Below are 25,225 nucleotides of genomic sequence, written 5' to 3' on the forward strand. Positions count from 1 at the left end.
AACCCAAGATGAAAGAAACAAAAGAAACAGATCTCTACTGTTCTCTACTATAGGGAAACAAGAGGACCAGGGCGTGGAAAAAGGTCTTTTAGGAGAAGGCCTAGCACCACGAGTATAATGGTATTACTCTGAGAGGAAGGCACGGCAATAATATTTTGTTAATTCTGCCAGGAAGAAGAGGCAGGTGGCTGCTTTTTGTATGTTTCCCAAAGATATCTGCCGGAAGCTTCCCTCATAGGTCAGGAAACGCAGCTGTCCTGAGAAGCCTCACCACTTGCACGCAAAATCACTAGCCAAACAAGAGCTACTGTGTTACTGCTGCTTCTTACTCTGTCCCAGTGCTCCACTTAGCTTTGTCTGAGGAGAAAAAAGAAAAAAGAAACAAAAAGCAAACAAAACCCTCACCACTGGTGTTTGCATCTTTAAGCAAGTAACAAATTAGTAAGCAAGCCACAGAGTCAGATGTGACCTGCTACAACAAATTGTGTGTTCCCCTGAATACTCCTTTGCCCCATCTTTTCTTGCAGGCCTCTGAGGTTGACTTCAAGGAGTTGTTAGCTGAATAGACCACTCTGTCAGACTTGTTTTCACTTTTCTTTCCCAAGGATCCCACAGGCCCTTCTCTCTCACATTATCACAAATTCCTCTTACGTCCTAACTACAGACATCCCACAGAGCCAGGGCTGTGCCTGCAGTTTCACAACAGGCACTTGCAGCTCTGAAGGTCCTCAGTGAGCAGTTACACAGTGACCTAGAGAACCCACTCACCCACTCCATCACTCCACAGTCATCCACACCTTTGAAAGCAGACCATCAGGGCACAAACTACAATCCAAGAATTCCCATCTAAACATTAAAAAACACCTTTACTGTGAGGAAGACTAAGAAGTGGAACAGGTTGCCCAGACAAGTTATGAAGTTTCCTTCTAGAGATACTTAAAACTCAACATGGCACAGTCCTGAGCAGCCCTGCTCAGCTCTGAGCACGGGGGTTGGACTAGGTGATCTCCAGAGACTTCTTCCAACCTCAAACACCCTGTGGTTTGTGCTGCTACTCTTCTTTAGCTTCAGTGTGTCAGTTGACACTCTCGCGTTGTACCTCAGATGGACAGTACTGACTAGTTACTAGTAGTCACTGGACTACTAGTAAATTCCTCTCCCAGCATGTAACAGACGGACAGGTTTCCACAGCGTCTACTTGCCACACAGGGCTCAGAGCAGTGTTATTCTCATTTCTACATCCATGTTTGGCTTGTCCAATATAGGAAGTTACCAGCAAAACCATGAAAAGCTCCTGATCACTACCAACACCTGCAGGCAGCTAAAATCCAGGTGTCTACAAGCATTATGAGCATTTTAGAGCTTCCAACAGCAAAGTGTACAGAAGTTACAATTTTATAAACAAACCCTTATGGCATCACCTAAATAGGAGTTGTTTTATTTGTACAAGGATTCCTCCTGTTAGTCCCAATCACCAACCAACAGTAGAACACAAAACGGTCCAAAGATCGTTTTGAAGAGTCGGTCTTTCAAATAAAAGTGATAATGAAAGACTGCTTCAAGGCCCATGACCAACCCCACAGCAGAGCTCTTCTTGCTCAACAAAATTTAAGTCTTGGATCATTTCCCCTCTTCCCAACAACAGCACATTGGGTTTGGGGGCTACAGACCCTGGAAGTAGGGCAAAATATTCAGCTCAGGACAAATCTTTCATAACCAGCTATCAAGCCACAGCCTATAACCCTACAGATCAGAGGCAGAGTAAACCATCTCAGTGAACTAATCCCTTGGTTTCTGAATACTTGTGGCCTATGCAAGTGTTTATTGAGGTATTCTCAGAAGATTTTTTGTCATTTCATCATAGGAACATTACCCAGTGCTGGAGTCTTCAATTAACTCAAAGCCTGGACTGAGAGATGGGTTTCACCACATCCAGGAAAGCTTGGAGTTAGAGATGTTTCCATCATGAAGAGCTTACACAGGTAACAGGATCAACGCTAGCAGCACTGTCACTACTTTCACAGGTTCAGCCTTTGGTGATGGTTTTGTTTTGAGGTTGGGTTTATTTGTTTGAGGTGGTTCTGCAGCTTCCCAGAAAGAGATGAGTGCTTGATCAGAAATTTTGCATTTAAGACAGATTTGTCATTTGCATGCACACATAGAAAAGCCAAACACATACGCACAGAGTAGGCAAATCCTGTCTCACTATCACAGGTAATTACATCACAATCAAGTCTAACCCCAAAAGCAGCTAGTCTCAATTTCAAAACAAATGTTTAATCTATTTACCAACAGTAAGTGAAGCCCCCCAGAAACCTAGAAACCAACCCTATTTGTCCACCTAATCACACTTCAGACTATGCTTTCCTCTGCCATTTCCTTCAGAACAGTTCTCCATGTCCCTGCCACTCATCACTTTGAACTTGAGATTTACTGCATCTACCTAGAATTGCACAGTTGAAGGTTTGTTGCTATTACAACACCTACAGTGAAGCAATTTCTTTTCAAGAGACAAAAAACAAATCTTAACAGGCTATTCTGTATCTGAGGTCCATTTTGGAAGCTGCTGTTTTTGCTGTAGATATTCAAAGAAATATGAGAGGCACTTGTAAGTCTCTACAGCTTATGTTATCACTCACATCAGAAAGAAAAAAAATCAGCAGCCACTCAAATTGAGAGTGCTGTGAAGTTCAATTGTCACTGAAATGTTTTGTTATTACCAACCTGTGCAGCATGAGCAAATATACCTCTGCAGGTGAACTATGAATGAGCAATCAGCACTGCAGGCTGCAGCTCAAAGAGATAATAGCATCCGAGTATCTACAATTGTTCCTTGCACACAATTAGGCCGGGACTGTGCTAACAAATGTGAGCAACAGAAGAAAAAAAAAATAAATCAGACATTCTGACTTCACATTAATTAATTTTGAAGGAAATGATGTGAGGTTTCCCTCTCCCAAAGCACACAAGACAGGAACACAGGGTTATAGATAACCATTGACATTCAGTCTCAAGTCTATTTGCGCGGAAATGGAAGTGGTGTCAGCCCACTGTTTGGCAAGAATTCTGCACAAACAGTAGTCAAGAGACTTCTTGACATTTGTCATTTTAAAAATCACATCTTTCGCATCCTAACCAATTCCCCAGTCCAGTGTTAAGAAAAAAATCCTTTATATCCCTTAAAATATACTATCTGCAAATCCCCAGAATATTTCACATCTTGCACACTTTCTAGAATTATTCCACTCTTTCTCAACTATTTATACATCATTTTTAGATACGATGACCATGTGGTACATTTAACATTTGCAGCAACAGGACATTTTTTCAAGGCTGGTAAAGAAAGCTTCTGCCAGCCTTTACTCCTTACCCAGTTACTACAGTCTCGACCTCTCATTGTACAGTTGTGCTGATGCAACTTTGTTCTAAACCAGATACATGAAATAACTTTGGTTAAAAAGAAAACAAGCCCACCCCTTTTGGGGCGAGGTGGGCTTTTTTCTTCCCCCCAAATACAACACAGATGTGAGCAAACCACAGTGATGTGGTTTACAAGAATAGCCCCTCAAAACAGTTGCATTGTTACAACCACAGCACAGGGTTCTGAATAAAAGAGTAATTCCCACATAAGTTGTTTGCAAAGGTACACCCTGATCATAATTAAAGGACTAATACCCTCTAACAGTTTTAATCCTCTTGTGAACTATAAGGGGAAAGACCAGGAATGGGATGGGCAAAACCCAGAAAAGAAACCAAAGTTCACTTGCAGCAAAGCACAAGAGAATAATAAACTAAAAATGTATATAGAAGTCATCTCCCTATGGCTTTCTTTTAATCATTGGGAGGTTAAAGAAGAGCATGGTCAGTGTGGTCCCTTTTAAAACATATTTCAGCGTTTTAAATGTGTATCTATTAGTCCTTTTTTGTTTCTGCAGTTTACCACATACAATCATTCACCAATACTCATACCTCTTTTTTTTTCCCCCCCTAACAGGTATAACCTAGTGGTGATTTCTTTCTTTTTCCCATTTGGGCTGTAGGCAGGAAAGGAAAAGAACCAGATGATACCTGAGCAAATATTGAATGCCAGAAACAGAGCAACTGTCTTTTCCCTCCCAGCTATAACACCACTGTGTGAACAGAGGTAATCCACATACCTTGTTACCTCCTGCTGCAGTCTGGAAACACTGGGCACGTAGAACATTACCCCAAAGAAAAGCAAAGGCTCATTGGCAAATTTGTCCAGCTGCTTCTTCAGAGGCTTTTCCAGTTCAACCCAGCGGAGTTGCTGGCTCTTGCTGAGAAACCAAAGGCCAAAGTAGTGTGTCTAGATAAAGAAACAAAATATTGTCAGTTTATCTTTTCCAGCTAGACCACACACATAAACCAACAACAAATGCAAATAAGAACAGATGGCATTGTGTCAAATTTTCTATTCCCATATGCAGCATGAGAGCAATTTTTTTATTTATTTTATTGTCCTGTGCCTTTTAGAACAGCCTTGAAGACAAATTAATATTGCAATAGACTTCACGCAGTACTATCAACTCTCTTATGTCTCCAAACATAAAGAGGTCTGTGTGAGATTATGGCACAGGTAACAAATGGTTTACGGAAAGTGCCTGGCTCAGTTTTATTTGACATGCTTACGCCTGCACCTTGTGAACAGACAGCAAAGGCTAAGTCTTAATCAAAGCACAGAGACTTCATGAGATCAGGCCCACTGCAATCAAAGGACAAGGCAACTCTTCCAACTATACAGAAATAATGCAGACCTATACACATATCAACAATTATCTACCAATACCAGAACCATTTTCCTGATACAGAACATAATGCACACTTTATTAAAATATAACAATTTAAAAAGCATTTGTGAGATTAAACCCACGTCATCAGCACTGCCCAAAGACGTATGTTATGATTAACAGCAAGTACCATAACTAGAGATATGAAGAAAAAGCGGCAAAAGAAGCATTTGTGTTTAATAAAGGAAAAAAAGCCATTCCTTACTCGGAAATCTGACTGTAGCCCTAACTGTGAAGTTCATACCAACATTTTTTATACAATATTTCAGCTGACAGCATCAGATTTCCAGCAATGCCCTCAATACAAAATTTGACTCTGTATTAACACTGAAATGAATCAAACTGAAACAGCAAAAGGAACTTTTTGGACATCAAGCAGATTTAGGAGCTGAAAGTAGGATCGTTATTTCTGCATATTTCTTTTGTTTTATTTCAAAATATTTATTTCTTGAGGCTTAATCCAACTGACTTCCTATTCAACAAAAACTTCCCATTAGTTTCTGTAAGTTTAGATTCACCCTAAAATACTTATTTTGTTACTATAATTTAACTGGACAACAATCCTTCCACAGGCAGTCACATTCTTTTATACACAGCACCATATTTTAAATGAAAATACTGGAGAAAGAAGAGGAAAAAAGCCTTGAGGCCTGTCTTACAAAGTTTTCATTTGAAATTACTTTTAATCCATTCAAAAAGTTTGGTCTAGAAATTAACCATCAAGATTTCTCCAACTGAATTTCCCAGATGTTCTCACTTTCAAAAATCTCTTGTCAAAAGACAAACAGCAACATTACACTTTGCAAAAGTTCCCATGACCAGCCTGTTTCACTTGGGAAAGGATACTTCTCTAAAAATCATTGCATCTACAATGACTTCGCATACAAGACATGGCAACTAATGCAGTATTAATAATGTAATTGCTTGAAAGTTAAAACAAAGCAGCAGAGGCAACGTTGCTCTAACTTTTTTTTTTTTTGTTTTTTTTTAATAGCTGACAGCATGTAAATATCATATGCAAAAACCGTGAATCATAGTACAGGTGTATTTACTTTATGGTCTCATCATGTACATAATTCCAAGTTTGGGAATGTCCAGACTAGCACATAGCTGAAGAGATAACTAATTCAACTTGATCCCCCAATTAAGCATGTCAAACCTTGTATGCTGCTTAGTCTTTTCTCTTTTATCTTAGTTTGGTACAGTGTAGCAAGCTGGTTCCTTTTTGAAGAGAAGGCATCTCCAATGAAACCATCAATTTCAGGGCATAAATAAATCAAGAAGCCAGCGTCTCCCATAGGATAAGCTGAAAACAAAAATTCACTAATACACTGATAGATGCCTACTCCCTATGGAGACATTGCTTGATTAGAAGTTCTTTTGGACCGGCTGACTGTGATAGTAATTAGATTAAAATGAAAGTGGGATGGACAGTGGAGACAATAAAGGAAAAGAATTCATGTGAGAGCAGAAAAACACACAGTGATTTCACCACCTCATAAAGGAAATCCTTTAATATATGAACTCTTGAAAAATCAGCACAGGGCAGCTCATCCCCAGCAAGAAACTGTGCAGATCTGTGAACACAAATCTTCTGTATTACCTTAAAAAGTAAACAGCCACATTACCTGGGACCCCAGTTTTCAGTGTCAAGTACTTTTTAAACATCTTAGCAACTGAATCGGCTGCTTCAACTTGCAGTCTGAAGTCTAAAACAATTATTCAAAGGGATTGAGGGTATTACAATTAAACAGCTTGAATGAGCAGTCTCCACCACATTGAGCAGTGGGAACTACAAAAATGCTGATTTGCTACAGTAGAAGGCTCTTAACATACCACATCCAGGAAAAAAAAAAAAAAAAAAAAAAAAGAAAATCCGAATCACTTTCAAACAATATGAAGCGAAGGGAATGCAATATCTAAGCTTCTAGAGCAGAGCAGATGCAGCAGAGTGCCCCACGGCAAGCATGCATTTCACACAGCCAAAAGATGTCTGTTTTCCTGGAAAGCGGCCTGCAGAGGATCAAGCAATTACATTAAACATAGACTGCGGAGCAGAGATCAAGTCACAAATGCATGCACTTGGGAAGAGATGAACAACACAGTTATCTGAATTCCAGCTTCCAGTTGCTGGGAATTTTATTTTTGAGAATGTTAGCATTTCTGAACCGCTTGCTGTGTAGAAGGACTTCTACAACCAGTACTGCAAACGCCTGAAGAGACCCCTCTACCCAAGGGACATCAGCAGTTCCTGAACACAACCAGAGGAACATGGGACTGGAAATAGCTGGACCTTCAAGTCCAGTGTGCTGTGACCAGCCACATGATATTGCAGATGGCCTCAGTCATGTGCTGCCTGCCACACACTCCAACCCACAACACATTTTTACAGCACAAACAACCCACAGATGAGTTGAGAGGATAATAAAAACATTGGAACTTTTTCATCTAGAAGCAGTTGATTGAAAACAAGGTTGATTCCAGAAGCTGGTCTGTTTGTCCATCCATGTAAACCACCAACTCCATTCCAGTTTTCATGGAATAAATATCAACACCCACTCCTGTGAGACTCTGAAGCAACACGGGCTGCTGTAGGAGGCAAAATCAGCAAAGTGGCTCAGGAAATAAATGATGCCTTCACTTCTGGAAAACCTTCTTCTCCTAGCCAGGGACTCTGGTGATACCCCCGATGGTAAGCTTTCTGTAACACAGAATATACACGCACTCATCCACTTTGTGCACAAAGAGCTTCAGTTGCTAGTGTTTTTGGCCTGCCTAATCTTCAAATGCAAGAAGAAACCTGCAAGAAGAGTTTGTGTGAATTTTCTCTTAAGGTTTTAGAATTTTTCCCACCTACCAGGCACCAACCACTTCATCCATGGTACAAGGAGACCCGGCTCATGCTAGTGCAGGAGATGTGGTTTGAACCAGAGAACCTGTGCACCCAAATGGCACCAAGTGAAAAGGTGATCTTTGAAATTCAGCAAGTCAGAAAACTGGACAGTAAAAACGGTGCTTAAAGGGCTTAAAAAGGGAAAATAAACAAAACAAACAAAAAAAAGGTATCTGTCAGTTCAGGAGACAACGCAATCATTTTGTACTTGGTGCTAGCCGTGCTCCTAAGTCCGGAGGACTTGCCTCTTTGCCTGAGTCCACACTTGCCTTTTTGCCAGGCAAAACCAGCAGGATTGTCAACACCATCAGGCTACAGACACTCACTAAACCAGCAAGTCTCACTCAAAAAAATCCAGCAAGACAGACTCGGTGTTTATTAAGGCATCTGGTTAAGCAGCCAACTAAATATTTATCCTCGAGGAAGAGGCAGAGTTCCAGCTCCTCCAGGCAAAAAGCATTAAACTCTGCTGTCCCGGGGCGCTCGCTCAGAGGGAAGGCACCATTTACGGCAGCCAACTGTTCCTAGAAGGCCTCTCCTGCAAGCGCTGCCTCAGCTCAGCCCCAGCTTCGCTGTCGAGACAAGTTTGACCAAGCCAAACTTTGAGGCAAGCCAGCAGCCCGACACGGGCTGCCCACCGAGGACAGGGGATCTTCCAGGGGGAAGAAAAAGGAAAAAAGGCCAGAACAGCAGCAAATGGTGAGCCCTGGGAAGTAGTCAGTGCTCAGCCTTACATCCTATTGCTGTGGCTGGGTTTTACAACACTGCACTGCTGGAACTACCACTGTGGGATTCAGCATCCAAGGGTAAATTTGGCTAGAAGGGACCTTCTTGGCCAGCTGTCTTTGCCCATCCCATTCCCTATCCAAAATAAAATAAAATAAAATAAAAAAACACAGACCAACCCTTAAAGCACATCAGACCATGCTAAGCTATTTAAACTTATTTTATAAAGCAAACAAAGAACAGAACGGAGAAACAAAGTCCCACAACAGATTTGTACAGCTTATTTTAAGCAAGTTCACTCGGTTTCACTCAAAGAGAAAAATGTCACTAGATTAAAAAAAAATTATAATCTGTGCACACACATACAAGACTCTAAGAGGATGTGTCCTCTCTTCCCCTTTCTCTCCCCTCCTCCTTTTCTCATTTTTACATTATGTTCGCCTAAGAGCTCATTTCATTGGAACTGGTAACTGTTCAGCTACTAGACCTGATGCTTTGTCAAAAGCTTTGCTGAAAAAGGATAAAACCAGATCTTACAGGAGTTACACAGCTACACTTTCTACTGACCTATTCTTGAACCCTGACTCAGTCAGGGAGGGAGCTGCATTCCCCAGAGATCAAATAGAAATATGCATAATCCATTAGATACTGTTTTTCAGTTGTGTGGTGTAATGATTGACAGTCCTTCACAACAATACATACAGTCATCTCAAACAGTTTTGCTTTTTGGCAGGGGCTTCAAACAGCTTTTTTTTTGTTTGTTTTATTTCTAAGAAATCAGCTCAAGTGAAATGTATACATTCCTACCACAAAGGGAAAAATTGGGATACACCTGGGATTTATTTCAATATAAGAGCAAATGAAAGCATCCAACAAAAATTGGTTATTTTTTAAGAGAACAGACATTTTTACCTGAGGCTGCATGGAGGAAACAAACAGGATTTTAACAGTTTTATAAGCATGGGATTTAATGAAACTTGGTTTCTGCCTTACTCATATGCCATAAAAGTTTTTTGCTGCATTTAGGGAATTCATAGAGTCTCTTTCCAACATGGATTCTTGCAAAGCTGTTTTTCCTCCTCGACCAGTACACTCATACCTCGACCACCTACACCGGTACACAGGTCTCTCTCCTCTAGCCAGTTACCTAGTAGCAGAAATCTAAAGCGTAAACTTTGTGAAAACACCTTTGACCTTTTCTCTGAAATTTACTTGGTAGTGAATTGTAAAATTATGGAAGGCTTAGAGAGGGTCATGAACAGTCACCGAATGATCACATTAGCCTTCTCTCCCCACAAACCATGCTAGGAAGACTAGAAGGTCAGAGTAAGAATTGAATTTAGGGTCAGAGAGAAAGGACAGCATAGAGCAATAGGCATCTCCGAGCTTGCCAGCTCCAACTATTTCTTATGTGATGAGCAGAGAGGTTGCAGGGAGACCCTCTCAGGGTTGAAGAGGTAGGTAATTCTCTTCGCTCCAAAACATTTAAAGAAGCAGTAGATACTGCCAGAATCAATCATAAGAGAAGGGAAATAATAATAATAATAATAAAAAAAGATCTGTTAAAATATGCTGCGCTGCTGAAATTTGAACTTAACAAAATTGGTTCAATGTTGCCAAAATTCTGTTTGGAAAAAAAGCGCGGAGGGTGATGAAAGAAGGGGAAAATGTTCCAACAACATCAAAGCATTCTCTCCTGCGTTGTTAAAATATTTTTTCATCTTGGAACACAAACTTTTTGTGCTGACATTTCTTTTTACGTGACCCAAACAATTTTGAAAATGAAAGAAAACACCAAAGCAATACAAAGCCCCCATGAAATTTAATACTGACCAAAACAACTTCCTTTGCTACTCCACTGTCTGATCTCTTTCTCTGGAAAATTTTGAAACTTCAGGCTTTGTTCCCCTTTGGAACAAAACATGTTCTGAAATCATAAAATGCTTTGTGAAGAAAAATGTTAACCCACTGACAGAACTATTGTTTGCAAATGCAGGTGGACCTGCATCAAAAGCATCATTAGGCCCCACATCTCTGCTGTGCCAACTAGAAAAACCCATAAGGAATATGAGGAGAATCACCTCATTCATTTCACTCCTTTCTGCAATGGAAGAAGAGGGAAAGACCTAGCCTCTGTAAGGAGGCTTAAAGTACAACCAACAGGAAAAAAAAAAAAAAAAACAAAAACATTTATAGTTACTAGGAACTCCTCACACCTAGAAGATTGGGGTAGTAAAAATATTTCTATTTATTTTCAGAAGAGGATTTTAGTAAACACAATATTCTGATTCTGCCCTATTCCCGCCTGCACATTGCTCTGCCTTTTTTGCAGATACACACAGTAAAATTACTCTCTCATTCTTTATCATTTCTGATATACTAAAATGAGTGATTATTTTTCATCTGTACTAGCTATTTGTATTCTACCTTCCAGTTGCCACCACTACAAAAGGCCCTATATGAACAAATATAAGACACTGCAAGATTAACAGAGTTCCCAGCTGTCCTTATAGAAAGCATCCATCAGGACAGCCAGACAATATACAGCAATTCCCAGGCAACGGTTTTCAATTTGTGGTTTGCAAAAGCCTAGAAGCATGCAGGATACACACAATGAGTCCACAGAAGGTAAAAGACTGTTCATTTGTACCACTTACTGGAGAGAGCTTGAGCCCCTCTAGAAAGGGCTCAAGAGTTAAACACTGAACTCTACAGCAAGAAAATAAAAGATTTCAGTCTTTAATAAGAAAAGTCTGTGTTTCTTAACTTTTTCAGAAATATTGGGAATGTAAAAGAAGACTCTTGGTGCTTCAGATGCCAAATATTTCAGTTAAACAAAAGGAAGAAAAAAAACATGCTCAAACTGTTACTAGTTGCTCTGGCTTATAACACAACTACTGCCTGTTTCAGTACATTAGTAACAAGAATATACTTACGTCAAGGTGGCTATTTAAATGCCAGCGATCTCCTTCCTACTGGCATAGTTCAACAGTGTCAATGAAATTAGTAAACATTCAAATAAACATGACTGCAACTTGGCCCACTAGCATCCCAATTCAGAAAGCAAGACCCATCCTTTACTAAGAAAAGAAAATTCATTTTAATAATACAAAAAGCTCTCAAAGCACAGTGAAAGAGCAACAGCATGAAACCCTGGGTATTGTTCTATCTCCAGTCTTCATGCAACCAGAAAACGCTTGTCCAAGCTGCAGCTGTTGATCATATCTGGCCAGCAATATGAATAACACAATTCAAATGAACAGACTGCCTGAGCTAAAAATGCATCAAATTATAAAGTGACAGATGGTCTTTCCTGGGTTACTCTTACCTCACGTAATTCCAGCCTCTGAGCAACAGCTTCCAAGCACTCCTGCCCCGTGCTCTCCACAGAGAGGGTGCACTCGATGACATTGTTGTCCAGCAGACGGATCCGTGTCACAAAGCAGTTCTTGCTCAAGACGTTGTAGCGTCTGGTCCGTCGTAGTTTCAGCCCGAAAGGCATGGCTGTTGGCCTGGAAGGTCGTCCCTTCCCTTCGCTCTTCTGAGAGTATCAGCACACTCGTTGGCTCGCCTTGAAGGCTTCTTCAATTGGCGTTACTCTCCTCCAGAAGTGGAGGTGGATGCCCATTCCCAGGGCGGGCTCCACAGGATTCCTGCAAAACACATACAGATAAGTAGAGTTAAGTGTGAAATAAGAGGTTCCTAAATTTCAGCGGAACAGAAAAAAAAAAAAAAAAAAAAAAAAAAGATTAAAGGAAAACAGCAACATTCAAGCTCATAAAACAAACACCTCCACACACCAGATTGCCAGGCACTCACTACATCTCCCCCAAAAAGCCACATTATACGACAAATCTTTTCAAAACTTCTACTTTGGCACTGAATTTAAAGCATGAATTTAATTGCAAAGTCATTCTACAAGAAGCTCGACACAAAGAGCAACTCTACAGGGCACATACCCAGAGGTGCTAACTCTCCCACCATTCCCCCACCACAGGGGTCTATAACATAATCTTTAAGTTAAGTTTTTGGTACCCCCAGGCCAGCTTTGAAAGCTAGCTTAAGAAACTGAGGGGAAGAAGCATTTAAAAGAGGTGCGAGTTTGAAAGAAGAAAGGCTGGCTGCAGTCAGCAGGAAATGCGGGTGCTCAGCACCTCTGAAAATCAAACCTAGGTATGCATGTGAAAGGCAAGAAGCATCCCAGACATCACAGGGAGGGCTCCTCTGAGGCAATTCCTGACATTTTGCTCACTTCCATCTCCAAAGCAGTTCTGCATTTCACCATTTCAGGTGGAATGAGTAACTGCAATAACAGCTGTCAGAGGCGAGGATAAAACTGAGTGGGAGGAAGAGAACACATTTTAGAAATTGTTTCTAATTACTACTCCTGAAATTTATCGGGGACACATGCAAACATTAAACCAAAATACAAAATAGACATAAGAACTAAAGGTGAAGAATAAGGACATCTAATAACCTATGATCCTCATCTGCGAGATCCACTTTTTTTTTTTTTTTTTTTTTTAACTTTTTATATTGGATCAAGTTCAAGCTGAACCAAAATAAAGCCTTTGCACAGGCATAACCACCTTTACAGTGTCACTTTCCACATGCAGGCACGAATGAAATGGAAAACAGAATTCACTTGCTACCAAGCCTTCCTGGTTTTGTTTCAATATTCTGGAGAGAGAGATGGAGGAACAGTAACAGTGGCATTTAAAAGTCCATTTCTCCTAACAAATAATAGCAAAAACAAAAGCTAGCTCCCATTTCTGAAGGGACATGACAGGAAGCACTGCCAGCAGAGCGTGCAGCATTTAGCTACCATGACATTTCGAACAGATAGCACGCTGCCCACATGCAGCATCTGGCACAGAACCGCATGAATCAGGGTTTACCGAATGCAGTTGCTCTGGAGATTATTAGAAGCAGCCCAACTGACTGCAGTGATTATCACTATACTAGAAACATAACCATCACACGTTTGATTAAGTATATATTCCAAAGTCAGTACATCTTGGCATTTTTGAGAGAGAGAGGGCAAGATAAACCAAACCAAAACCACGGATAGAAAAACACAGGCAACTCCTCACTGCTGAGGTGTGCGAGTACCCTGGTAATCTACTGGCTTGAGGATAGAAAAGCCTACAGATTCAGAAGGGCCATTTACTATTTGACTGAAGTGCAAACGAACCTATCAAACTCGCTGCTGCACTTTATAATCTCTTGTTTCTGACTTTTGTGAGTACAGACATAATTTAATATTTTCACGATTGCATGCATACCTTGCATCACTGTAATATCAGAAGCCACCAAACACAAATTAATACATCCTTACAACAATCTGATGAGGCAGGGACATATTATCTGTGATTCACAGAAGAGGAATTGAAACAAACATCAGCCAGCTTGTTCAAGATCGCTCAGGAGAACGCAGAAGATCTATGCATCAACACACAGGCCAGGCTAATGCTTTAACCCTTGGCTATTTGGCAATTATTTTTCTTATCAACCTACCCCAAACTAGAATAGAAACTTGAAAAGTGGGAAGAATGGAAGGAAATTACAAAGAATGAAGGGTGTGGAGGACTGTGGCTTATCAAGAACAGTATTCTTGTTCAGTCTCTGGCTTTGCAGATTATTTTAAGTGGGACACATAAAGAGTTTTAGCTAGCCAATTCAATTAAAAAAAAAAAAAAAAAAAAAAAAACTTATCTTGCATCAGTGTAAGTTGCACACATTTCCTTACAGAACATGAACCATCCCCTGTACAGTAATCGCATAGATAACAGTAGCCTAGAGGTGAAATCAATGTTAGTAGAAAAATTGGCTTGTTTGCCAAAATCATTTGCCTTATTTGCCTTGTTTACCAGAAAAATTGAATAATCCAACTATTGTTGGTCAGCCATTGCAGAACACTTGCGTACAGACATACTATTCCAGAATACAGCCACCAGTTCTCATGGAATGGAAATGTTAACATGGATTGCAAACAAATTTCTGTAAATTGTATCACCCAATTTGCTTAGGTAATCAAGAACAGTATTTCCTCCACTTTTCAAGAACTAGTAAAGTAACAATTTTTTCTCAAGTCTATCGAGGGCGATCTGCCACCACCACTTTCTAAAAATGTAGAAACAGAAATGGGTTAATGGATGCATTTTGTGTAACACAGTTTGGGTTACATTTTCATTTCACCTGCACGTACATGAAAGCCTGATGACAGCTCCTTCATATGAAATGTCACACTTCGGATGGCAAGGCTGAGACAGCCTTAACTGTCTCCAGTTGGCCCAGCTTGTAATAACCATTAATTCTCAATGCAATGCGCATGCCTAACTTTTCTATTTACACACCTTCTGGATGTTGGACCAACTTTATGTTTTGGTTTTCTGTTAAGCCGACACTTTCAAAGTCTCTGTCAAGTTTTCTAAATAAAAAAAAAAAAAAAAAAAAAAAAAAAAAACCTTACATTTTATAGGTCCTGGTCATTTACAGATTCCTAAAGGAAACGGGGTATTTTTGCCTCATTATGGTTGCATAATCTAAAAAGCATCAGGACTATCAATTTTTACCTGCTGCAGATGACAGAAAAAGAAGATGACTGGAAACAGAAGGGTTGTGGTCTACCAGAGTGCTGAATTTTTCCACAAGTAGAGTTCTTCTCCCAAAAACTTGCCAGGAAGTTAAATGTTAAGGTTAAATTAAGTTAGCAAACACCCACCACTCTTCAAAATGCAGAATGCAGACAAACACGCCTTTTCAATGAAAAATAATCATCCCTACTGCGGCCAAGTTTCCAGGCACCATAGAGAATCTGTGCCTAGCCCTGACACATCCAGTGAATGTATGGCCCCTGCTAAAAATCTTATCTTTTGGTGGCAGGCAGCGCTCTGGTACCTAACTGGGTCCCTGAGGACTGAAGATTAGAGGACTGGAACACTTGTCATACAAGGACAGGCTGAGAGAACCACGCCTGCTTTGCCTGGAAAAGAGAAGACTGAGGGGAGACCTCACAAATGTGTACAAATATCTGAGGGGAGGGTGTCAAGAGGATGGAGCCGGTTTCTTTTCAGTTGTGCCCAGCAACAGGACGAGAGGCAACAGGCACAAACTGAAGCACAGGAGGTTCTGGCTGAATATGAAGGGGCACTTCTTTGCTGTGAGGTGACAGAGTGCTGGGACAAGTTCCCCAGAGACATTGTGGAGCGCCCTCTGGAGATATCCAAAACCCACCTGGATGCCATCCTGTGCCATGTGTTCTCTAGGTGATCCTGCTCAGCAGGCGAGCTGGACTGGGTGATCTTCAGAGGTCCCTGCCAGCCTCAGCCATTTGGTGATCCTGTGACTGCATGGCCTGCATGCCTGCAATGCATGGCCTGCTCCTGCCCATGGTATATCCACGGAGGCCAGCCAGGTGTGTGGGTGCACTCAGGACTGCACACACAAGGTAATTTTCAGAGGCAGGAGTGGCCAACAGAGAGCTCTGACTGCATGTAAGCCTTTAGCTCATTTCCATGCTTACACGTTTGAGAAGACAACTCCACCCTATAAAATACTTCTTCTGAAACAGCCTGATGACAAGCATCATGTATGAACTGTGAAAATCAAAACATCTTTTCTAAAAAGCACCTATCCTAAATGCAGTTTCTTCAGCACAAAGATGAAGAGGCACCATATCTTAGCTGGTTCTTGGTAAATATTAACATTGTTTCAGCAAATCAAGTTAAAACTGAACAACAAGCCAACCCATTTGCTATCAGACTTTGAAATCCTATTTCCTATACTGTTTGCTTGAAAAAGCCCTATGGATAAAGTTAATGGCTGTGGAACGTAGGTTTTTTCCCCTTTTACAAGACATTACAATTAAATCAGATAAGCCATCAGTACACAAAAAGCAAGTAACTGAATTTTATACCTTCTCCAAACCTAAAAATGAAAGAAACCAGAAGTACAAAAAAAAAAATCCTTCGCTCTCCTGAAGACAGCTGGGGCTGGCTGAAGTTTCTTAGTACTAGTTTTTAAAAGTTTTGAAGGGACAAAGGGAAGCTGCTCGATGTTTCAAGAGGGAGAGGTCATATGGCAGAAGCCCCTTTGCATGATGAAGGGCACTGCTCCAGTTGCACAGCATTTGCTCTCTTCCTTAAATTTATTTAAAGACCAGGAGAGAAGAGAGACTTATAAATAATTAAGGCCAGGATAACTTGCAGGACACTTCCAAGCATGTGACTTGCTCCTCTATTACAGACTTTGTATATACTACTACAGCACTACATTCAAAGGAGTGAAAATAACAAAAACAGCATCTGATACAAAATGCACTTAAAACAGAATGCTTTCTCTCACTTCATTGGCTTTTGCATGTAATTTCTGAAACTCCAGGAAGAAAGCAATTACTGTCAAACTGCAGCCTGTATTTACCAACAGCGCCTGGCCCCCTTCCAGCATTCCTGGCACTGCAGGAGCAGCAGCACACCTCGCGCAGCTATGTAACCCTGGGCTGGGCACAAAACCGCAGGGCTTGGTGTGCGCTGCAAGGAGGGTGCGAGCCTACGGTTTTAGGGAAGAATAAAAATAACAGCGTATGGGAGTCGGGATGTGGCACAATCCATCTCTCCAATGAGTTCTCTCCAAGGGAGGAAGCCTCTCCCTGTCAAACAGCCTCCTCTCACTTGGTTGCTTTCGTGAGGAGGGTAGCACACAGGTAAAATGTGCACGGAGTATTTTTGTAGCTAGCAAGGAGTCTGTATCCCACACGGTTACGGGTGACATTCCCATACAACCTAAGAAACCCTCAGGAGTCAAATTCACCCATGGACTGACGGAAGGGGTTTTCAACCCTTACATAATGTAAGCCTTCTGCTGAAAACCCACTGTTTTCACCTACTCATTCATACAGCTCCTGGCAAAACAGGGACCTCATCCCCAGGCATTTAAATCTTTAAAAATTCTTGGGGAGATTTAAGTATTACCATAATCCAAGTAGTAAAACCGATAACATTCTCACCTTTACATTCTAGAAGAGAGTCAAATTACACTTTCATTCCTTTTTTTTTTTTTTTTAAACTCCCTTTTTTAAGCATCTGCATGAGTATCTTATCTTACACAAAACTTTCGAAGCCTCTAGGCATCGAGTAATCCCCTGCTTATGTGCATGAAGAAAAGCCAAGGAATACTCAGGACATTCAAAGCAGAAGACCATAGCTGCTGTTAATATCACTGTTCATCACCAGGTACCAATACACAGTAACAAAAAGATCATCTCGGCATTTCTACTTCCACAACTTCATCACAGGCTTCCCTTCCCAGTTTTCCATGAGATCCATCTTTGCTGTAACAGATATTTTTATATCAAAGTTGTCATATGTTTCTACTGTATCCCATTTGGGTCAGATTCTACTTTCCATGGTACAAATATACTGTCTTGAGCAGCTTAACTGTAGTTCAAGTCAAAAGAGTAATTCCAATTTTGACTAGTCAAAATTCTACCCTTTCTTTCTTCTCTTTTGTTGAAATACCTACATAAATGTTATTAGATGCTTAGACGTTTTTTGTTATCCCATCCTTCCCCCCTTCTATACCAACTCTTTTGGTGTAAGAACACCTTTCTTATGCACCCACAGAGCAGCTCTCTGGAGTCTGGGGACATCAAAGCCCAGTAGGCAGACACATAATTACTCTTTTCTGTCAAGGTGCACAAGTACCAAGTATTTTTGAGGAGGGCACTAAGTCAGTGTCCAACAGTGTCTACCACAGAAGTGATGAGAGCTTCCCGAACCATACACTAGCACCTTGCCCATTACTTCCTCACTCATTGCTCCAGACTGCTTTCAACAAACAGGTCTTTCTAATGCAACTATTGATGAAGGACTCTGAGTTACTGCCCTCAGTCAAGACAGGAGCTGATCTGCATGAAGTATCTAAATGGCACATAGGTTGCCACTGTAGTCAGCCTTAATCCATAGGAACATAACAAAGCTGGAGCTTTTACCACTCACAGGGACACCTAGCAGAACTTTGTGCTGCACTAAACAGAGCAAAAAAGTCCAAAGCATGCACACACCACCAGCCCCAGCAGCTTTTTCTCCCCAGGCTGCCTGTGCCAGGCACTTGCCGCAGCTCCGCGGCCGAGCTCTGCGGCGGCAGGGTGCAGCTCCGCAGGGTACAGCAGTTAACCACTCGCAACCTTCTCGCACCTCACCTATGTTGTTGCAAGACCTCAAATTAGAAGCAGCCAGGAATGATTGGTGCCTTGATGGCACCTGTCCAAGGCTGCAGTTTTGTACGGGAGGTAGTCTCACCTAAGAGCTCACCACTGCCAGGAATGGGAGGGAGGAAAGTGCTGATCCTTTTTTTTTTTTTCCTCTCATTTTTTCCCCTCCCTAATTTCAGAGCAAACAGCCACAGCTGGTCTGCTGCCAACTCTGGAAGTCTGCTGGGACCTTCTCCTGGTTGAGACACTTCAACTCCCCAACTTGCTAAAAGAATAGGATCATATTTGGCTCCTCATGGCTGAGTCCACCATGAGCAGCCCACCTGGCACAGGGAAGAGAGCAGCACCACACTGCTCAGAGAAGGAAGAACAAGAGCAAGATCAGCCAGGCAGTTTGTGAAATCACAGCCCAAGGAAAGCTTCAGGTGCCAGTAGGCAGGGAAACAGCCAGACTAGATGGCCAGTCTTCCCTGTATGACAGAGCTGTGCTAGAATCAAAGTTACTTTACCTGGAATAGCAAGTTGACTCAAAACACACCTACTTTTATTTTTATTTTTTTCCAAAACAAAGCAACTCACTCTGGAACTGAATGCCTGTAAGAATATAGTCAAGATTACAAAGTCTGGATGGAACACTCCTATTTTTAATAAGGAGAAAGGAGGACCCAGGGAACTACAGAGAAGTAAGCCTCACCTCTGTGCCCGGCAAGATCATGGAAAAGATCCCCCTGAAAGCAATGTCAAGGCACATGCAAGCCAAGGTGATCCGAGACAGCCAGCATGGTTTCGCCAAGGGCAAATCGTGCCTGACCAACCTCGTGGCTTTCTATGATGGTGTGACTACATCACTTGACAAGGGAAGACCAACCAATGTTATCTACCTGGACTTCTGTAAGGCCTTTGACATGGTCCCACATGACATCCTGGTCTCCAAATTGGAGAGAGATGGATTTGATGGGTAGACCATGGCTTGAAGGTTGCACCCAAAGAGTGATGGTCAATGGCTCCAAGTGGAGGCAGGTGACGAGTGGTGTTCCTCAGGGGTTTCTCCTGGGACTGGTGATATTCAATATCTTTATCAATGACAAAGACAGTGGGATTGAGCACACCCTCAACACATTTGCAGATGACACCAAGCTGAGTGGTGCAGTTGATACACCAGAAGGAAGGGACACAATCCAGAGGGACCTGGACAAGCTTGAGAAGTAAGCCCATGTGAGCATAATGAGGTTCCACTAGGCCAAGTGCACGGTGCTGCACCTGGGTCAGGGCAATCCCACTCAGGAGCACAGACTGGGAGAAGAACTCACAGAGAGCAACCCTGCAGAGAAGGACCTGGGGTTCAAAGATCAGGAAAAGCTAACTGTTAAGCAAAAGCTAACTGCTAGCAAATTCAACTATTTAGAATAAATTATTTTCAACTGATTTAAAACTTCTGAGAAGATTATTCACTTTTTGTTTGTATTTTACAGCAACATTTACAGGCACCATTCATTTTTTCTTTCACAGTCACCTTTATGATGGGTTTCAACTCTTTCAGGCTGACTAAAGCTACAGTGATTATAAGAGATTACAATTCCTGCTAAATGCGATTGATAGGCATGCAAAAACATAAAAACAGCAAAAGATATGCCTAATAAAAACCAGGAAATTTTCTTAGTGTTTTCATTATTCTTTCATGATACAAAGACACGAGTAAAACCGCAAATAAAAGTTCTAAATACATGGTAACATGATGAGCAGAAGTGGCAATTCCAGTAGAGGTAAGTAACTGAATTGGGTGTGGAGTGAAGTTGTACACACTCGTACATTCACACTAATTAAATGTGCACTGCTACACACTGGTGTCAGTTCTATAATTTCAAACAATGCAATAAAAAGTTTGTTAGAAATATTAAGGAAAAAAAAAAAAAAAAAGAACAACACACAACTTCAGACATCACCTATCCTGCTTTGATGAATGCTAGATAAAAAAAATAGCTACTTTCAAGAGCTGGCTTCAGTCTAATTTCTGTACCAGAATTTTGCTAGGGGACTGCAGCAGAGCGCTTCAAGGCTAGGCAGCAGAACAGTCACAACACCTGCGAGCCCACAAGGGTCCCGTGATGCAGATGAGCCCAGCAGCTGTCTGGCTGCACTCACACAGTGCTGCACTCTGCTGAGACCCTGCAGGACGTGGCCTTACCTCTGGCACAGCGCTCCTGAATGCAACGGGGCTGGCTCCGGACCCAGGCAGGCTTCAGGTGCTGCCAGCCCTCTCTGAACCACTGTCCCCAGCAACTTGTGCTGTGGGATTAGTTCAGGGCTCTCTGCTCCCAGTACCAGGACTGAAGTACAGGCATGAACCTGAAGAATCGCATGTACAACTGGGGAAGAGGGTTAAGACCAGCAAGAAACATTCAACTTGCAACAAATCAAATGTAAACGGTGTAGTGGCCCCTCCAAACCACAAATCTGCCCTCTCCCTTCAGGGACTGAGACCCAGTGCTCTCCTCACTGATGCCAGTAAACAGGCTCTGACATCGAATGAAGCAAGACCCATACCTGCAGGCTTACAGTACGAGTAAAGCTTTTACCAGTTTCTTGAAGTTCATAGCAATGGTCTACTTTATGGGAGAGCCTCCCATAAATGAATCCCATTCAGATATTAGGTAATGAACCAGAATGATGTGAGGGGGGAAGTGTGGCTACAGGTAAGCAACCAGAGTCAGATCTGATGGGGGGCAGGAGGAGAGGGAGAAGAAAAATAATGATAAAAAAAAATCATGCACATTGCACATCCTAACCCGCAAGCGTGCACATTTAGTTACATAAGAAGGTATTTGATGTCAGATCACAACATGAACTTTTGAACTTGCATGGAAAAAAGCATCTCTGCTACTCAATATATTAAAAAAATCACTGCTACAAAATGCTGAAAAAATGCCTTCAAGTTTTATCAAAGAAGGATTATATTGTGGGCACATGCATGAAGAAAGTAAATCTGTTATCTTTGCTGAATACAGGCCCTGATGTAAATCACGCAGCCAGGGCCTATGAATAACTGCACTTGTTTCAACAGCAAAACAGAAAAACACCTCATCTGAAATACAGAATAGCTGCCGGATATGAGCTAATTGTACTTTTCTTTCTGTATTAAAGGATTATTTTCCAGTGCCCACTGTGTGGGCTTAAACACTGGCCTAAAACAGTCAAAATACTTATGAGTAGGATTTATGGCCAAAATGGGGGCTTTCTTTGAAGCAGCTGACTTCTCTGACCAGCATCTCAGAATTACAAGGCTTCAAAGGGACCTCTCTCTGTGAGCAGCCCGCTATGGTTTTCCTTCATCTCTTCTGCACATCACGTTGATAAACAGTATTTGAAAAAAATTACCTGGGTACCACAGAGTTGGATGGCCCATAGGAACTGAGATATTACTAACAACAGATGCCATGCTTTTTTCCTAACAATTTTAAACAGTGAAACTCATATGCTTCAAGTACCACACAGGCCCATCAACGTGAACCCTTCACCACTAGTACATTTTGCAAAAGCTTTCAATGAACCTTGGGAGATAGGTTCCACAGCATTTCAGTAAGCGCTGCTAACTGCATGTACAGCAGAAGGAATTGTACAAACTGTAATCCCATATAGTTGTGTAATCCCATAAAGAAGTGTTATCTTCTTCTTTAATTATAAAGTATTATAATAGATAAGTTTAGTTTATTTCCTGTAACATATTATTCATCATTAATTCTCATTAACAAAAATAGCTTTGTACAGAAGGCTAGTAAAATTATTTTGTTATTATTTTTGCAGGATAAAATCCAAGTTGCAGCTTGATATACAAAACCGCTGAAATAAGTTCTAAAACCTGTGGCACATCATCCTTTCTCATGTTTTATAACACTGCTTCAATAAATGCTTTATCACCCTTCCCCGTAAGTCCGTCTGGGCCTATTTGCCCTTTGCATATGATGATAACCTCAAATATAATTCAAAATAAAGTTATCAGCTCTTAATGAGATTAAAGCCTACTTCTTATTAACTGACCCTATTAAAGAAGGTAGTTGCTTTGGAACAGTTCAGAGGGGAAAAGTGTTTTGCAGAAACTTTTACTGGGTCATGAGTTGGAAAGAAATTCTTCTTTAAAAGTGCAACAGCTTTATTCCTTGCTCTGGTTAATCCATTTTCGTATTAGCATTCTAACATATGACTGGAGCAAGATAGGGCCAAAACTGACTTGTAAATTCGTGACCTTCCTAAGCTCACAAAATAGACTTTATATATAAAAGTAGAGAGGGACACAAAAATTAACAACTAACATCATCTTATTTTACTGCTCTTTTCAAACAATTCAGATTTAAACAGAAGTTAGCTTGGCTCTCAGCTCTCATATAAAAAATAGGAAAGTTACTCCAAATTTAAGCTGCACAATATATGAAAGGAATTTGCACAGAAAAAAAAAAAAAAAAAAAAAAAAAAACCAACACACAACTTCCACAAAGTCAGAATATCTTCTCCATGAACACAGGTAGGTGTACTTGCTGTACATGCATATCACAGTGGCACAAATAGGTCTTTGATACATTGTAGTGGTCTTTGAAGTGCTACTGAATCCAAGTAAAGAAAAATACAACATCAGTACACAATTTTACTTTTCTTATAACTAAGTACCAGTTATAAGAAGGAGGTGGAGATGAAGAAAAAGTGGTTTAACAAGCTCTCTGTACTTATCCTGTTTTCAGGCTTGTATAAGCTCACGGAGACAAAGTATCCCTGTCATTTACACTGGGTATTAACTGGAGCTCCAGGAGAAGCAAGAGAAAAAACAAGGAACAAAACCAAAACAAGCAAAGAAAGCCCATGTCATATGTCCCTTCCTGTAATTCTGTCTCTGGTTAGCGAGTTGGAAGCATCTCATTTCTTTCACTTGAAGCCTGACACTCACATTCCTCTGCAGCTTACCACAGTTGGGAAGGGAGACAGAAGTGCTCCCCACCACATGTCTGCGAGCTGGGATTCCACCCGTGCTTCTGATGGCTGCTGAAGTTTATCATTTCTGTTTGCCGTGACAAGGCTCTGAGATCAATTTGCCAAGGCGTAAGTGGTCTGTGCCCTCCCCACCCCCCTCCTTAAACTTAGTTTTATTTTTATCAAATGATTAGCTGTGCTTTTGAAAGAGTTACTAAGGACCACAGGGCAATTATTCAGCGAGCTGATGCCAGGGGTGAAGTGACAGATAAAGCCACTACCAAGACCATGCAGAGCAAGGAATGAGAAACTCCTGCAAATCGTTGGCAATCCCCATGCAGTGTGATTCAGCTCAGAGACAGCTCCAGCTCTGCTCTTCCCACTTGACACCAACCGACTGCAATGAAAATACGAAATCTGACTCAAGGCCATCAGTGCTCTGGGTTCACACTGGATCTACTTAAGGCGGGGGAGAGGAAGGGTGGACGAGAAGTCAAGTCCACCACATAGCAGACACTATGAAGAACCAACACTGCCATCCTTTACTGGGCCTTGTGAGGGAGCCCAGCCCTACCAGGACAGCACCACCATGCCCCCTTTCTTCTAAAGGTGGCCAGGCCACAGCCAGGCATGGCACAGCCCCTCAGCCCACAGTGGGGCTGTAAGAAACTCAGAGGCTCAGCTGTGAATCCTTTTCAGGGGGAATAAGATCATTGGGAAGAGTCCAAAGTACTCAAACTGGAGCTAGATGATCTCTAGGTTCCCTTCCAGCACAATCTCCAGGGTCCCTTCTGACACAAGCGATTCTACAAATCTATGATTCTACTCTTGTGAAAGAAAGCACAGCTCATATCTTCCCCAGCCACCCCCCACGCTGCTGAACACAGGACAGTCAGCCCAGAAGTATTCTCAGTGCCTAAATATAACACAGGCATTCACGCAGCATAAATAGGAGAATCCTTCTGAGGGGCTATCTCCAAAACAACCTCCATTTCTAAGTCAGACTCCAGTTCAAAGTCAAATACTGGCACGTCAAATTCAGGATATCCTTGTAAGAATAATGAATTTATTGTTATTATACCTGTCTATTTTTATAAAGTTTCTAAAAGCAACGAACATGAACTACTCATAAAGCCTTGTGTTTCTCAGCCCCAAACCAAGAAGATTTGATGGAATACTATCAGAGTACTACGGGATACCATAACAGCAGTTTTCATTGCTTTGGGGGTATGTACTCAGTGGCTGCCAAGCTGCTACATTCTTTCAGTCTTTTGTTTTGTTTTAGGCTTTGATATATAAACTTGTCAGAGTAAAATATACCTGGCCCTTAATAATACAGCTTATGCCAAAAATAATATAAATCTATTAAAATCACAAAGCCTAGAATTCAAGTGGAAAGAGAATACTGCAAAATATTCAAGTTTATTAAAAAAATCATGACTTCATTCAGAAGGAGGGAGGAAAAAAATGAAGAAAATGAAGAAATTTGAAGAAAAGTTAACAGGTAAAAAAAAATAAATGACAATAACAAAACAAACAAACAAAAACAAAGACAGGGGATTGAGAGGGAATCCCAAAAGGTCACAAAAATAAAACCTAAAAGACAGTACAAGAACCCTGTTTCTTGTG

The 25,225-nt window shown here is 41.3% G+C and overlaps 1 protein-coding gene across 1 annotated transcript in view; it reads right to left on the reverse strand.

The window, feature by feature from the left end:
* PTPN14 (protein tyrosine phosphatase non-receptor type 14) overlaps window positions 1-25,225 on the reverse strand; it is a 113,705-nt gene that overhangs the window by 61,852 nt on the left and 26,628 nt on the right. Inside the window, exons 2-3 of the mRNA XM_084515616.1 lie at window positions 11,756-12,080; window positions 4,158-4,327 (exon numbers count right to left, since the gene is read on the reverse strand). Of these exons, the coding sequence (XP_084371742.1) occupies window positions 4,158-4,327; window positions 11,756-11,929 (344 nt within the window). The 5' untranslated portion in view covers window positions 11,930-12,080. The remainder of the gene's footprint in view (window positions 1-4,157; window positions 4,328-11,755; window positions 12,081-25,225) is intronic.

The sequence above is a fragment of the Aythya ferina genome (genome assembly GCF_964211825.1).
Source record: "Aythya ferina genome assembly, chromosome: 3".
Lineage (NCBI taxonomy): Eukaryota > Metazoa > Chordata > Aves > Anseriformes > Anatidae > Aythya > Aythya ferina.